Source organism: Prunus mume, linkage group LG2 (assembly GCF_029339155.1).
Source record: "Prunus mume cultivar Tortuosa linkage group LG2, ASM2933915v1, whole genome shotgun sequence".
NCBI classification, from domain to species: domain Eukaryota; kingdom Viridiplantae; phylum Streptophyta; class Magnoliopsida; order Rosales; family Rosaceae; genus Prunus; species Prunus mume.
In genome coordinates, this window is record NC_142699.1 from 41,374,021 (window position 1) to 41,390,680 (window position 16,660).

General features: G+C 37.3%; 1 protein-coding gene across 1 annotated transcript; it reads left to right on the forward strand.

Annotated features, from left to right (window-relative positions):
* The first annotated feature begins 11,033 nt into the window (after positions 1–11,033).
* LOC148920396 (uncharacterized) lies at positions 11,034–11,573 on the forward strand. Its single transcript, XM_089044616.1, has 2 exons — positions 11,034–11,183; positions 11,313–11,573. The coding sequence occupies exons 1-2, from the start codon at positions 11,034–11,036 to the stop codon at positions 11,571–11,573; spliced, it is 411 nt and encodes a 136-aa protein (XP_088900742.1).
* Positions 11,574–16,660: the final 5,087 nt, after the last annotated feature.

Genomic DNA, 16,660 nt, shown 5'->3' on the forward strand with positions numbered 1-16,660 from the left:
ACGTCGGTGGTTTATTTATTTCGTCGTTTGAAACAACTAACCACGTCGTTATTTAAGTAAGGTCGTTATAAATGTATTATAACGTCGATTTCTATGTTGTTGCGTCGTGTGAAATTATATAATGCGTCGTTTGTTTATAAATAACCGTCGTGTGTTTTCTTGTGCTGACTTTTTTATATGTCTTTGTTTTAGGATGAATTGCAAAAATAAGTGGCTGAAGGCAGTCTTAGTGTAACTGGCAGTAATGATGTGTTGACCTTGGCTTTGGGTCCCGAGCATCCAGAGGGAGTAAGAGGGGTAGGTGCTGGGATTTCCCCTAGGCAATTCTTCAATTTACTTAGACAACAGAGGGTAAAGTTTGCCGATCAATTGAAGGAAAGTGTAAGAATTGTCCTTCAAGAAGAGACTAAGAAGATGGAAGCTAGATCAAGGGAAGAGGCTTTAAGGATGGAGGCTAGAACCAAACAATTGGTAGAGGCTGAGAGGGAACATATACTAAGTCAACTTTCCCAACTCATCCCTAATTTTGATCCAAGCATGCTTAAACCGAAAACTAGCCCCTGTCAAAACCAAGGTCTAGAGCAAAGTCCCAAAAATCCAATGTCTGATAAAGCAAGTTGTTCTGGGGCTGATGTGAGATCCCTACATTTATAGGATGATATTGCCAAAAATGGGGAGCAGCAGGAAGAAACGGTAACATATCTGAACTTTGAATTCTTTTTTTTTTAAAACATTAGACGTCGTTATTATGAAGAAACCCGTCGTTTTAAAACCATACCACGACGATTTTATAAATAAACCGTCATTTTTATTTAAATACCACGTCGTATTTAGTTTACTTGTTTTACACGCCATTAGACGTCGTACTTTGTGGTTTTTAGACGACGGTTTTAGTCCTTACCGACGTAATAGACAATTACCACGACGTTTATTATTTACCATCGTTTAATAATTTTAAGACGTCCATAATTCTTACATACCGTCTTATGTTATGCCTTACCACGACGTTTTGATTTAATTTTTTTACTTTCTGTACAATCTGTATATATATATATATATATATATATTTCTTTATTACTTAAAACAGAAATCTGGGGCTTTAGAAAATCAAGATGAAGAGAAGAAAGAAGAAAAAAAAGATGAAGAGAAGAAGGGAGAAGAAAAAGATGAAGGGAAGAAGGAAGAAAAAAAGAGAAAAAAGATGAAGGCAAAAAGGAAGACAAAAATGATGAAGAGAAGAAAGAAGAAAAACAAGATGAAGAAAAGCATGACGAAGAGGTATATTCTCATAACTTTGCCTTTTTTATTTGTTTTTCACATTTCAGACGTCGATATTTTTCTTTAAACCGTTGTTTGTTTTCAAATTAGACGTCGGAATTTATTTCCTATGACGTAATAAATGATTTAAAACGACGGTTTTTTATTACCGTCGTTTAAATTATTATCAGACGACGTTTTTTAATTTAAACCGTCGTTTTTATTGAATTACCACGTCATATTATTTTGCTTTATTTCTTTAAACAGGGTAATGAAGTAGTTGATTATTCAAATGTGGAGGTGCCATCTTCTTTACAATCCCTTTGTCGTTATGTGGAAACGACACTAAAGCCTCAGGAGAAGATCATGACCTTCACAATTGGGAAGGAGGTGTTTAGTGCAGAGCGCAGTAGCTTCGTCTTGCATGAAGATATTACACAGTTTGCAGGCATGGAAGAAATTGGGGCTACTGTGGTTGCAGTATATATGAGGTTTGTCCTTATCAAATATCAAACATTATAGCATAAGACGTCGGTGGTTTAATTATTGCGTCGTTTTAAACCACTAACCACGTCGTTCTTTTTTTACCGTCATGATAAATTAGTTATAACGTCTGTTTCTATTTCAGTTCGTCGTGTGAAATTGTATAATACGTCGTTTGTTTATAAATAACCGTCGTTTGTTTTATATATTCAGGGGCTTATATGATCGTTTGAGAGAAGCAAATATGTGCAGCATGGTTGGCTTTATCGACCCTGCTCAAGTTAGTGCCAACGCTAGGTCACTAAGCGACAGATCACGAATTGTAGCGTAGACTTCAGAAAACAGATGGTGAACAGATTTTCATGATGCCTTACAATCCAAGGTTAGTCTCCTTAAAAGGATTTTGTTTGTATGATTTTCACTAACTGACCACTTATAAAACTGTTTAACTAATTTTGTGTCGTTTGAAACATCTAACCACGTCGGTTATTTATTTATTGGGTCGTTTGAAACAACTAACCACGTCGGTAGTTAATTACCGTCGTGATAAATTTATAATGACGTCGATGATTACGTTATTACGTCGTGTGAAACTATATAATACGTCGGTTTTTATAAATAACCGTCGTTTGTTTTCTTGTGCTGACTTTTTATATTAACCGTCGTTTTTTATTTTAATTTTGTGCATTGTCATTGGGTTTTTGATTGTGAGAGCAAAGAGGGAAACCGTCTATTTTCGGATCCTCTGCTGAAAAAGTGTGGTTGATGAGGAAGGCAAAAACATCGTGAACAGTGCTTTAAAAATTTATAATTCCTACATAGGCAGACCAGGCCGTAAAGCACCAATTTGGAAAACTCTGCCAGGCACACCAAAGCAACCCAGTGTCGAATGCGGGTATTATGTGATGCGCTTCATGAGGGACATCATCATGGATCCTTCCTTGGAGTTTGAGAAGAAGGTAAGAAGAAAAGTTTCAGAAACATTTTATGTGGTTTTTTGTATTATCAACGACGGTCCTTTAAAATTACCGTCGTTGAATTGATAGACTACGTCGGTTATGAAAAAGCGTCGTCAGGACTGAATTTCTTTTATTTTGTAAAGCTTAATAATCATTGTTTATGGATTGCAGTTTGCCAAGGGAAAAATCAAGCGCCATACCCCCAAGCAGCCATTGATGAAGTCAGGAAAGAATGGGCAGAGTTTGTTTGCCTTCATATGGAATAGAGGATTTTTGGAACACATGATATTTTTATATGTACTAATTTTGTCTATAATATATAATGTACAAATTTTGTCTATAATATACATCCTTTTTTCCCTGAAAATTTGTTGAGGTTTTCATAATATAAAAGAAAAAACAACTTGCGTAACCGACGTGTAATAACTTTCCAACGACATAATTATGTAAAAAACCGACGTAAAATGATATTTAGACGTGTTATACCGTTTGTACGTACATGGGACGTCGTTTTAGTGAAAATTTCGCCATGGTTTCGCTTTTAAACGACGTCCTTTGAACAAGTAAGTCGTTTATTATATAATTTAGAGTTTAGGGTTTAGGTTAATACTTTTTAACGACGGTGATTCAGTCGTGGAATATGTATTTTACGTCGGATAGTGAAACACCCGCCGTGGTTTGTTGTTGATATAAGAATATTTTATTATTTTTAATTCAAAATTTTAAAAATAAATTTAAAATAAATCCAAAAAATTCAACTTCAACTCCTATGAAGTCATTGATATATTTTCTTTCCCCTAAACCCCAAAAAAATGCAGTTTGAGTAATAAAAGTTTAAAATGACCAACCAAAATAAAATAGTTTTGATGAGTCATAACATCACTTATATAGTTTGATGGTTTAGGGTTTAGGGTTTGGGGTTTAGAGTTGTTATTTATTAGGGTTTAGGGTTAAAGTATAATTTTTGGGGTTTAGGGTTTATGTTTGTTATATATTAGGCTGTAAAACCATAAATAATTTTATAAAATTAAATTTTACAAATATATAATTTATGGTTTTAAAGTTTAGGGTATTACTTTTAACGACGGTGATTGAGTCGTGGAATATTGAGTTTACGTCGGATAGTGAAAAATCCGACATGGTTTCTCTTTTAAACGACGTTTTTTTACACGTGAGTCGTTTATTATCGTTTACAACGTCGTTAGTTACTTAACCCCGCCGTGGTTTGTTGTTGATATAAGAATATTTTATTATTTTTAATTCAAAATTTTAAAAATAAATTTAAAATAAATCCAAAAAATTCAACTTCAACTCCTATGAAGTCATTGATATATTTTCTTTCCCCTAAACCCCAAAAAAATGCAGTTTGAGTAATAAAATTTTAAAATGACCATCCAAAATAAAATAGTTTTGATGAGTCATAACATCACTTATATAGTTTGATGGTTTAGGGTTTAGGGTTTGGGGTTTAGGGTTGTTATTTATTAGGGTTTAGGGTTAAAGTATAATTTTTGGGGTTTAGGGTTTATGCTTGTTATATATTAGGCTGTAAAACCATAAATAATTTTATAAAATTAAATTTTACAAATATATAATTTATGGTTTTAAAGTTTAGGGTATTACTTTTAACGACGGTGATTGAGTCGTGGAATATTGAGTTTACGTCGGATAGTGAAAAATCCGACATGGTTTCTCTTTTAAACGACATTTTTCTACACGTGAGTCGTTTATTATCGTTTACAACGTCGTTAGTTACTTAACCCCGCCGTGTTTGTTTTGATATAATAATATTTTATTATTTTTAATTCAAAATTTTATAAATTTAAAATAAATCCAAAAAATTCAACTTTCCTGACATTGATTTTTGTCGATAAAATAGTTTTTGAGTTACATCACTTATATAGTTTGATGGTTTAGGGTTTAGGGTTAGGGGTTTAGGGTTGTTATTTATTAGGGTTTAGGGTTAAAGTATAATTTTTGGGGTTTAGGGTTTATGTTTGTTATATATTACGTCATAAAAAAATTTATAAAATTAAATTTTACAAATATATAATTTATGGTTTTAAGTTTAGGGTAACTTTTAAGCGTCATGTTTAATGTGAAATGGTTTCTCTTTTAACGACGTTTGTTTTTTCGGTCGATGTTTTAAAGAGCGCGCTTTCTTAAAATATTTGCGGGACCTATGTGAAATTTTCAGATTTGGCTCTTAGTTTTATACTTCTAACCCTGAACCCTAAAATTTTCAGATTTCAAGCAACATAACATTTCGCTCTCTCACTTCATCTCTAATTCAAAGTTGGGCTCTCAGTGTGTCAAATCCAATTTGGTCATAATCTGTGAGCTCTGCCAACCTGTAAGTACAAACCCTCTCTTCCCCTTGTAAATTCATTGAATGATATTACGTTGTTTTGTTAAAGGGTTTTAGGTATATGTTTTGCGATCTGTTAATAATGTTGTTGGAGGTATGGGTTCATGGATTTTCTGTTTAATGTTTTCTTGATCACTCTTTGTTATGTTGAATAGGGAATGGATTTCATTTTGTCGGATCTTTTAATCACTCTCTGTTATGTTAAATTGGGAATGGATTTATTGTTTTCATGCTTAGTATATGTTGGTTTCATGCTTGGTTTCATGTATATGTTGTGTTCTTAATAGGGTTTTGGGATCTTGAAAATAAAGCTGGATATCGACGCAGCGTTTTGGGTTTTTACACGAGCGGTGTTATTTAACTACCGTCGTGGTTATAATTAGACGACGCGTTTGTTGAAAATCCGTCGTCTATATATGTCAAATACGTCTGCTTTTGTTTAAAAACCGTCGTCTCTGTTGTATATTACTTGCTATTAGACTTTATATAATCTGCTATAGTGATGGTCATTGCTTGTCTTTTCACTTTATTATATATAATAGGGTATAGTGTCGGAGATGGATAAGTCATGGATGCACTCGGATAGAAGATCGAAGGCATATGAGTTAGGGGTGGAAGCATTTTTGAACTTTTCTGTAGAAAATCTTCTAACTACAACACATATCCGTTGTCCATGTGTTAAATGTGTTAATTTGAAATTGTTTGGGGTTGGAATTATAAGGGATCACTTATACTTTAATGGAGTTGACCAAAGCTATAAGAATTGGACATTTCACGGAGAACCTTGGGAAGCAACTACTAATGCTAGTAGAAATGTTGAAGAAGATGATGACCATAGTAGGTACAGTTTTGTGTATGAAGAAATAGAGATGGATGATAATGATTTTGGTGATTTTGGATCTGATCCTTATGAGTTTGCCAATGTGATTGGGGATGAAGATCAACCATTGTACCCTGGTTATAGAAAGTACACGAAGTTATCGACATTAGTGAAGTTGTATAATTTGAAGGCAAAACATGGGATGAGTGATGTCTGTTTTATAGAATTATTGATACTTCAAGGCGATTTGCTTCCAGAAGGAAATACAATAGGCCTCTATGTATGAGGCAAAAAGACTTTGTGTGTATTGGGGCTGAGTTATGAGAAAATGCACGCATGCCCCAATGATTGCATCTTGTATAGGAAGGAGTATGAGGATTTAACTCATTGTCCTACTTGTGGTATCTCAAGGTGGAAGGAAGGCAAAGATTCAATCTTGAAAGAGGGTGTGCCAGCGAAGGTGGTGTGGTATTTTCCTCCAATTCCAAGGTTTAAAAGGATGTTTCGATCACATGAGACCGCTAAGAGTTTGACTTGGCATGCTGCTAGAAAATCAATTGACGGTTATATGTCTCATCCGCGGATTCCCGTCTTGGAAACTTCTTGATGATAAATGGCCCGAGTTTGGTAATGAGCCGAGAAACTTGAGATTGGCTCTTTCATCTGATGGATTCAATCCCCACAGTTCTCTAAGTAGCAGATATAGTTGCTGGTCAGTTATCTTAGTTACATATAATCTCCCTCCATGGCTGTGCATGAAACGAAAGTTCATGATGTTGACCTTATTGATTTCCGGTCCTAAACAACCCGGAAATGATATAGATGTCTACTTGGAGCCTTTGATTGATGATTTAACATCTTTGTGGGATGGGATTGGAGGAGTGTATGATGCACATAATGGAGAATACTTTACACTTAGAGCTGCATTAATGTGGACAATTAATGATTTCCCCGCCTATGGAAACTTATCTGGTTGTGTTGTTAAAGGATATAAAGCTTGTCCAATATGCGGCGATGATACACCTAGTCACAGGTTGAAAAATGGCTACAAAATTTGTTACATTGGGCATAGAAAATGGTTACCAATCAATCATCCATATAGGAGGCAACGTGCAACTTTTAATGGGAAACCTGAATATGGCACGCCTCCTGAGCCATTAACCGGAGAAGAAGTGCTGCATATGGTTGAAGATGGTGTGAGTTTGTTGGAAGAAGAAATCAATATTCTTTGATCTCAAGTATTGGAAATACCTTCCTGTGAGGCATGTCCTAGATGTTATGCACATTGAGAAGAATGTTTGCGATAGTATCATTGGTACATTGTTGGAGATCCCTGGAAAAAATAAAGATGGGATTGCTGCTCGATTAGATTTATTGAATATGGGGTCAAACGATTTGCAACCCGAGTATGGAGAAAGACATACTCGTTTGCCTCCCGGGCCTTGGAATTTGTCAAGAGCAGAGAAGAGAGAGGTTTGCAATTCTTTCTATGGTATGAAGGTCCCTGAAGGTTATTCTTCAAATATAAAAAATCTTGTATCTTTACAAGATTCAAGACTTCTTGGCCTTAAATCACATGATTGTCATACCTTAATGCAACAATTGCTCCCTGTGGCAATTCGTTCTGTTTTGGAGAAGCCTACAAGGTATGCAATAACTCGTTTGTGCTTCTTCTTCAATGCTATATGTGCAAAGACTGTTGATGTTTCCAAGCTAGATAAGTTGGAAGAAGATGTAGTAGTTACTTTGTGTTTGCTTGAGAAGTACTTTTCCCCTTCATTCTTTGATATCATGGTTCATCTAGTAGTACATCTTGTTAGAGAAGTTCGTCTATGTGGGCCAGTATATTTTAGATGGATGTATCCGTTTGAAAGATATATGAAAGTGCTAAAGGGGTATGTTCAGAATCGTACTCGTCCAGAAGGTTCCATTGCCGAGGTATATAGTTGAAGAAGTAGAGTTTTGTACCGAGCATTTATCGATGTTAGTATGCAGTTGGAGTGCCTTCAAGCCAAACGATGGGAGTTTCAAAGCCATTATCAGGTTGCACAGTGAGCGTAGTTGATCGGGACTGTTGAACCAAGCACATCTATATGTCTTGGAGAATACGGAGGAAGTCCTACCTTATATCGAGTACGTATGAGTTATTCTTTAAGTTTCCATTTTAAATTATTTCTTATGTTTATCTTATATGTTTGGGACCGTAATACTTGAATTTTGTGTGTCATGTAGGCAACATATGATCCACATCAAGACCGCTTATCCAAAATTTAGAAAGAGAACAAAGTGGCTGCAGGATAAGCACAATAGCACTTTCATTCAATGGCTACGCTTCAAGGTATATGTTATTGAATAACATATTGGACTTTAATTTTCTTCTTTCTATGTTAGATTGAATTAAGTTATGATTAATTTGCAGGTTCAAAGTGAACTTAATGAGGAAGACAATCATGGCGTATCAGAAAATTTAAGGTGGCTAGCAATTTGGTCCAAACATGGCAGTGCCATTATATAGGAGCTATCTCATTAAAGGTATTAAATTCAACATCAAGGCATAAGATGATGTGCGACATAACTCAAAATAGTGGAGTTTATTTACTTGCACATACTATGCAAGTTGCTAGTGCCAAGGATAAAAATCCAATTCTCTCAAATATGGGTTTCTATGGTGTCATTCAAGAAATTTGGGGCCTTAACTACCAAAAGTTTACAATCCCAGTCTTTAGGTGTGATTGGATTGATAATACTTCTGGTCTTGTAGTGGACGAACTTGGATTTACCCTTGTAGATTTGAGTAAAATTGGACATAGGAATGACCAATTTGTTTTGACTTCTCAAGTCAAACAAGTATTTTTTGTTCACGACCCGATGCATCGTGGTTGGTCGGTAGTGTTATCAACGCCTAATAGAGAATATAATGATGTTATGTGGTGATGATGTCTTAGGTGATGTGAGAATTGAGTGTGAGCCATTTACTAGAGGGATGCCAAATGTTGACACATTTGATGAAGTGGTGGTTGAGTTAGGGAGTCAAAATATTCGAGATGAGTGTGAAGATATATGGGTTGAATGATGCTTTATGTAATTGGCAGTGTATGACATTAATTTTGTAATATATTGTAATGTGATTTCTTCACTTTCATTATACGAGTTTTGGCCACAAAACAATCGGTACAAAATTACTGGTTCTGATTACAAACATGCGGTTTTGATAAAAATGTGAAAAACAAACATCATTCTAATAAATAACGCGTTTTGGAGCATTCAATGACCGCAATATATTTACCGACGTCTTAAAGCAACGTAACAATGAAGAACCACGGCGCTATTGTGAAAGCGATTATCGAGGATAACGCGTCGGACAAGCATAAAGAACCGCCATGTAATTCAAAATAACACGACAATTTTAACCTGAACGTTACAAAAGGACGACGTCGTCATGAATTTACCACGTCGTATGTTCTTTCATAAACGAAGTGGAAAAGGATGAATTCACGACGGTATTTGAAGTCCATTAAATTTGTCGACGTTAAGATATATGAATTAAACGACGTTAATTTTTTTAATGAAGACGTATAAATTATTAAACACGACGGTCTTTTTCATGGTAATGACGTTGTATATAGACGACAACGTTGTCCTTATAAATTACTGTGTCGTAATTAATGACCCCATCATTTTTTCCACGTCGTTTATTTTCAAAATATGACGTATAAATTCTGTAATACTGGCTCTCATTTATTTGGAACCGACGTTGTTTACTCATTTCAACGCCGTCTCTGTAAATACATCGTCGTAAGTAATGACTCGACGTCTATTTCCACGTCAGAATTCCTAGAAAAATCGAAGTGGAAAATTTATTTTACGACGGTATTTGAAGTTCATTAAATTTGTCGACGTTAAGATATATGAATTAGACGACGTCAGTTTTATTAATGAAGACGTATAAATTATTAAAGATGACGATCTTTTTCATGACCGACGTTGTATATAGACGACAACGTCGTCCTTATATATTACTGTGTCGTAATTAATGACCCCATCATTTTTTCCACGTCGTTTATTTTCAAAATATGACGTATAAATTCTGTAATACAGCTCTCATTTATTTGGAACCGACGTTGTTTATTCATTTCAACGTCGTCTCTGTAAATACATGTGTCGTAAGTAATGACTCGACATCTATTTCCACGTCATAATTCATAGAAAAATCGAAGTGGAAAATTTATTTTACGACGGTTGTTGGAAATGTTGTGACGTAGTAGGTGTCAATAACGTTGTCTATTATGATTGTAAAGACGTCATATTTATATTTGTCGTTAAATATTTATTTAACGGCCATGTTCTGTTAATATATGTCATATGTTTCCTTTTTAACGACGTTTTTTTGTTGGAGTTGGTCGTCTATTCTCATCTTCGACTGTTTTTTTATGTCTTTTTGCAGCACAAAGACGTCGGTTTTGATTTTTTGATGACGTTTTTTGTTTAAACAACGACGGTTATTCACCGTCGTGGTTTTGTTATGGAAAAGATGTCGGTGGATTCCACGACCATTTGAAAACAGAATACACGACGGTGAATTCCCGTCGTGTTTTCCTTTTTTGTAGTAGTGAGCTAATGAGATGGCTCAGATAGCAACATAGTACAGATGCCTGAAGACTGCATACAAAGAATCATCAAAGTGGGGAAGAAGAGCCTACTATCTGTTCTGACCAGAGGAATGGAGATGCATGTCAATTCTGCCATGATGAATAGGGAGGATTGGAGATTGCCCATAATTAATTATTTACAATATCCAGCCCTCCCATCCGAGAAAAAGGTAAGAATCATGGCTTTGAATTATATCATATGGAATGAAAAGTTGGTCCAAAAAAGCAAAGATGAGTTGCTTTTAAGATGCTTGGGAAAGGAAGAACACATGAAAGTCATAGGGGAAGTCCATGAAGGGATTTGTGGAGCACATCAAAGCGGAAGAAAGATGCGTAGGTTGATTAGAAGGAATGGTTACTTCTAGCCTACCAAGATGAAGGATTGCATTGAATATTCCGAAGGATGCGAGGCTTACCAAAGACATGGACCAATCCAACAAGCCACCTTAGTTCCCATGAATCTAGTCGTCAAGCCATGGCCATTCAGAGGATGGGCGATGGACCTCATTGGCAAAATCTATCCAGCTAGTAGCAAACAACATTGTTTTATCATTGTGGCTACAGATTACTTCACCAAGTGGGTGGAAGCCAAGCCAGTCAAATCTACCACATCTCAAGAGATCATTACCTTCATAGAGGACCAAATTGTGCACAGGTTTGGTATACCTGAATCAATTACCACTAAGAGGGGAACTTCCTTCATATCCAGAGAAATGCAAGATATGGCAGAAGGACTCAAGATCAACCTACTTTAATCCATTCCTTACTATGCGCAGGCAAATGGACAGGCAGAATCAAGCAACAAGTTAATTATCAATATCATTAGGAAAATGCTTGAAGAAAATCCAAGGCAATGGCATGAAAAGCTGTCAGAAACCATATGGGCCTACAAGACTTCAAAAAGAGAGGCAACTGCCATGACTCCCTATGCTTTAACCTATGGACATGATGCAATTTTGCTCATGGAAATCGTAGTTCAGTCCATCAGAATTGCCCAGCATCATAATTTGGTTGGGGAAGACTTTCACAAGCAATGATTCTAGAATTAGAAGGGTTAGATATCAGCAGAATTGATACCCTCAACAAACTCTTAGCAGGAAAGTAGGCTATGGCAAGAGCCTATAACAAGAGAGTTAGAAACAAGAGTTCTAAAGAGGGAGAGATAGTCTGGAAAGCAATTCTGCCCTTTGGAACACACATGGCTGGTTATGAAAAATGGTCACCCATATGGGAAGGTCCTTTCATAATTAAGCAAGTCCTTGGATTAGGGGCATACAGGTTACAAGACCAAGATGGAGGCATCCATGCTGCACCAATCAATGGCAAATGGTTGAAGAAGTTCTATCCAACTATGTGGGATTCACAGGCAATACAAACAGATCCTGAAATCGAAGTAGAGAGGGATGGAACTTTTGATTAATCGTTTTAGTCAAGTTTTGTAAATATTTATTTCTTCTTTCTTAGACTTCTTTGTTGATCAAGTAATTTGAGTTTCACAAAATAAATAGGACTTTTATTTAAATATAGTCATTAATACATGACTAGGGTTTTATTACAACAAATGGAAATTAAAATCCTAGTTTCTTAAGGGTCTCATGCAGTCAAGTTTTCTTAATAGATATTTCTTTTTGGAGGAGCACTCCTTGATGAATAGAGGCCTTTGCGATCTCTAATGCAGGCTTTGAAGCTGAAACCATGCTCTGCACAAGAAAGGTGGCTTTGGTCCTCACTTCCAGTCTAGCGCCAAGCTTGTTTTGCCTATCCCTTAGTCCAGCCAGTTGCTTCAGTTCTTCAATATGCTTCTAGTTTATCAATAGTGAACTTGGTCTCCTTATAATCGATGTCGGCATATCCGGTTATGCTTTACATTTACAGTAGTACCTTGCCAAGTTGCCTTCGTGAATAGTCTTGCAGATACTCGGAAGCATGGAAGGAAGGCTTGAGATCTTCAAAATAGTTGTGAAGGTTGAGCACATCTCTTGCGGACCAAGCTAATCTCAAGGATAGGCACAGGAGCCATGTTCTCCATATCAGCGAGTCTAGATCTTTCATCAAGCTAGTCAATAAGCTTCTTTGTTCTCATCAGATCGTTCATTGATTGGTACCAGATCCTCACCTTTTCCACTGCTTCATCCACTTGCCCTGGACTTAGCTTTGCTTGAAGTGGCTCCCAGCTTCTCAATTTTGTCTAGCTGAGCATCTAAATCCATAGCTTCAAACTTTGCTAATTATGGATCAGCAAAGGAGGCCATGGTTGAAGAGCTTGGAACAGAATGGACAGGGATCTGCAAGAATAAGCTTCATGTTAGTTACGCACAGAAGTAACTCTGAAAGAAAAATACTAAGGCATAATGATACTTACAGCCACAATTGGAGGTTTGAGAGCTGGTCACCACATTAACGGCCAGTGTGTCATCTTCCACATGAAAAGCGAAGCATTAATTAGAAGGAATAAGACTAGACATAATTAAAAGAAACCAAGGCAGGATTGGGAAGGGTAAAAAAAAACTACCTCAAGTTTGGGGCAGCAAAGTGTGCCTCCACCTCGTCAAAAAGGCCAATTCTAAGCTTGTAGGCTCTATCCTTTGAGCCTCTTGTTGTTTATTGGCCAGCTCCATACTCTCTGCTATTATTTCAGCAGGAATTTCCTCCTACAGATGGGCAGAAGTCAAGTTAGAAGAAGTATAATGCAAAATGAATAAGTTCTGTGCTAAAAAAATCTCACCTCTTCTTCTCCATCTTTACTCTTCTCTTTGTCTCCTTTCGAGACACCTATTTCCTTCTCTACAGCTTTGAAAGCCTCTCTCAGCTCTTCATCAGTTTCAGAGGTGGCTGTAGGAACTACTACAAGCTCTTCTGCCTCCTCAGATTCCATCATAGCTCTCCTTCTAACCCTCTTTGACTTAGTAGGAAGAGGAGAAGGACTTTCAATTATAAAAGCAGAGAACAGGATTAGAAATGTCAAATCAACTAGATAGAACAGAAGCAGCAAGAGTTGATTTCTCAAAAGTTTGCCTAGAAGATTAGGTTGGGCAGTACTATTCCGAGCTTGGGTAGTCTCTTTTCTCTTGTTCTTTCTGGCGAAGGAGTCACCTCTGGAGCCTTCTCTGCCAAAGTCTCATGTTCATCTTCTTCATCCCCAAAAGGAGCTCGGATCTCGAAGCAATAGCAGTGGTGAGCGAAGTAAAGGGAGTTAGCAGCAATCTAGCAAGGAAAAAGCATAAACGCAAATTCATAACTACGGGGGTGGGCTCCCGGGATGGGCGGAGGGCATCCACACTGTTGTTGATCTTGTTTACCGAGCATCTGCAGTCCTTGTGCACCTCCGGTCATCCGAATCCTGCACAAGGTAGCACGATTACAGACCTTCTGTAAGATTTGAGAGGAATGAGTGAGGGCAACCAAGTTGCTTGGCACAGTTGGGACGATAGACTTCTGCTCCCAAGTGGTAATTAGGAGGCTTGCCCCCACCAAAAGGCATGTCTTGGGGTAGCATCACACTGAGGAACTTCTTCCTTAACTCAATTATGGTTTCTTTTTCTTATGGTTCCTTTTCAAAGAGCACTGTATCCAGGTGGAACTAGGGATAGGTCCTTACGAGCACTACTTGCCCCTTGAGCAGAGACCTCTTGGTGCGGTGCCTAAAGAATATCAAGCATTCTTCAATAGAGCGCTTGGGCACTTTTGCGACATCGAGGATGAGCCATGACTTGGTCTTGAGCGAACAATGTCTGGAAACCTTAGTTCTGGAAAGTAGATCTGCAGCCAAATCTGGATCATCAAAATGCACCAGGGCGAAATGTTCAACCAATTCTCCAAGGTAGCACTATGTAGATTTTTGCAGATGAGCCAGGCTGTAGGACCAAGCCCCACATCAATGTGATTGTGCGAGCTTACGCGGTGTTTGTACTCAAGTAGGACTACTGAAGAATGATTGGGGAAGACAAATTTGTTCAGCTAGTACAGGAGGAACAACATGTGTTGTTGATCCCTATCCTTTCAGTGCTAAACTTCTTTAGATAGTTGGAGAATGGCGATTACGGTTGATTAAAGTAGGGAGATGGTGAATGGCTTTGCCAACGTCTCTTGATTCTTCCTTATGTGGTAATCACCATCAGCAGTGAGCCTTCCATGAGGCCTAAACCCGAAGATTTGAGCCAAATCCGGTAGAATTGGAGTCATAGGGCCCATCGAAAATCGAAAGTATTCTTGTGAGAATTTCTCAAAGCATGGCCAATGATTCTCATCTTTGTTGACAAAGTGCTTAGATAGAAGAATTGCATCGTAAATACCAACCTTTTTCCAGTAAGCTCCATGCCTCGAAAGAAGTCATCAATTCAGTTGGACCATTTTGCTGCAATGTTCCTCACTTCACTTGAAGGATACGAGCGGCTCAAGTTCTTACTGACCCAAGTATGAGAAGCTAGAAGAGTAGAACTTTGAAAACACAGAGGAGCCTCAGCATCTTTCTTGAACAATTTGGCCATTTCCTTCGGCACATAACCAAACCAGTAAGGGCCCAGAACAAGGGTGTTTTCAAACTAATGGAGGACGTTTTTGTCCAAATTCTTTTGGGCAAATGGATGGAGTTTGCTTCGGACCTCAACAATATGATTATGCACGCCTGCCCCAGAGATGTAGCAGGAGGAGCAGGAGAAGAAGAGCTGCAGGCACGAGTCCTTGGAAGACATCTTGAGTGAATTAAGACAAGAAGGATTAAAGGATGAACAAAAGGAACAAAGGAAAACTAGAGAGTGATCAAAGGAAAGGGGAATCCTGGGCAAATCAAAAGCTAAAGCAGTTTTAGGTTTTTTAATGAAGCGATAACGGAGGATCAAAACTTTTAAAGCTGAGAAGAAGATCGTGGGAAGAGAAGGGTTTCTCTCAGATTTAAATAGACGTTAGAAATTGACCACTTACCCATGAAGTATAGGTGAATAGGCAGACGTGAGCTAGAGTAATGGCAGGAAATGGCGTGCATCATTTATTGGCCAATCATTAAGTCTAGAGCCGTTTTTAAACGATTCAGACTTAGGGGGCATTGTTTGGGCCAAAATTCTACATGCCAGCCTGTTTTTTATCGAAGGGCCCATGAATAAAACATTTTGGGTTTTTATCTATGGGAATTATAAATCAAACTAAGAAGCTGAAAAAGCCCAGACCTTTTTTAGCATATTACAAGTATAGCCATGGTTTGAAAAATAAAATACTATTATTGGCAATATAAAATTGACACACACAGTTTTGGATAAAAGCCCAGCTTCAGAAAAATGCACACCACTTGATCTCTACTCCAAAAAAGGGCAAGTCGTGATTTTTCTCAAAAAGAGCCCCCACGTGACATCAGATTTTTTCTCAAAAAGAGCCCCCACGTGACTTTTTAAACTTTGAAAAAGTCAAAATTTTCAACTATCACAGAGGAGGTGATAAGGAGTTAATGAAGGCAAGTCTTACAGGAGGACTTCTCCATTTTTTATGCAGCTAGGGAAAGAAGATCAAATCTCTTTTACGTACAGAGAGGCTTTGCACCAAAGAAGGTTACCTTTCCAAGAGATAAGCAGGCTACATTTTCAAAAGATAAGTAGGAAGCAAGAGAGTTGTTCATCAGGAAAAGCAAACTGACCATCATGATAGATTGAGTTTTTCTTTATTTACAAGGAACAAATAGAGAACAAAAGGAATTGGTTTTCTTTTAGAAAAGCAAGGAAAAACAAAATGTGATTTCTCGGTTTAGTGCAGAAGCAGAGTATCGAGGAATGGCTCATGGAGTTTGTGAACTACTGTGGATCAGAAGAATATTGACAAAATTGGGTTTCAAGCCAGGAAAGCCAATGGAGTTACATTGTGATAATAAGTCAGCCATTGACATTGCCCATAATCCGGTTCAACATGATCCAACAAAACATGTTGAAGTGGATAGACATTTTATCAAAGAGAAGATTGAGAAGAAGAATCCACCTACCATTTGTAAAATCAGAAGATCAACTGGCAGATATCTTAACAAAAGCTGTTTGTGGCAGAGTATTTCATGACTCACTTACCAAGTCGGGCATTGGTGACATATATACACCAACTTGAGGAGGAGTGTTGACGTGAGTCTCCTACTTAATCAATGAGATTTATT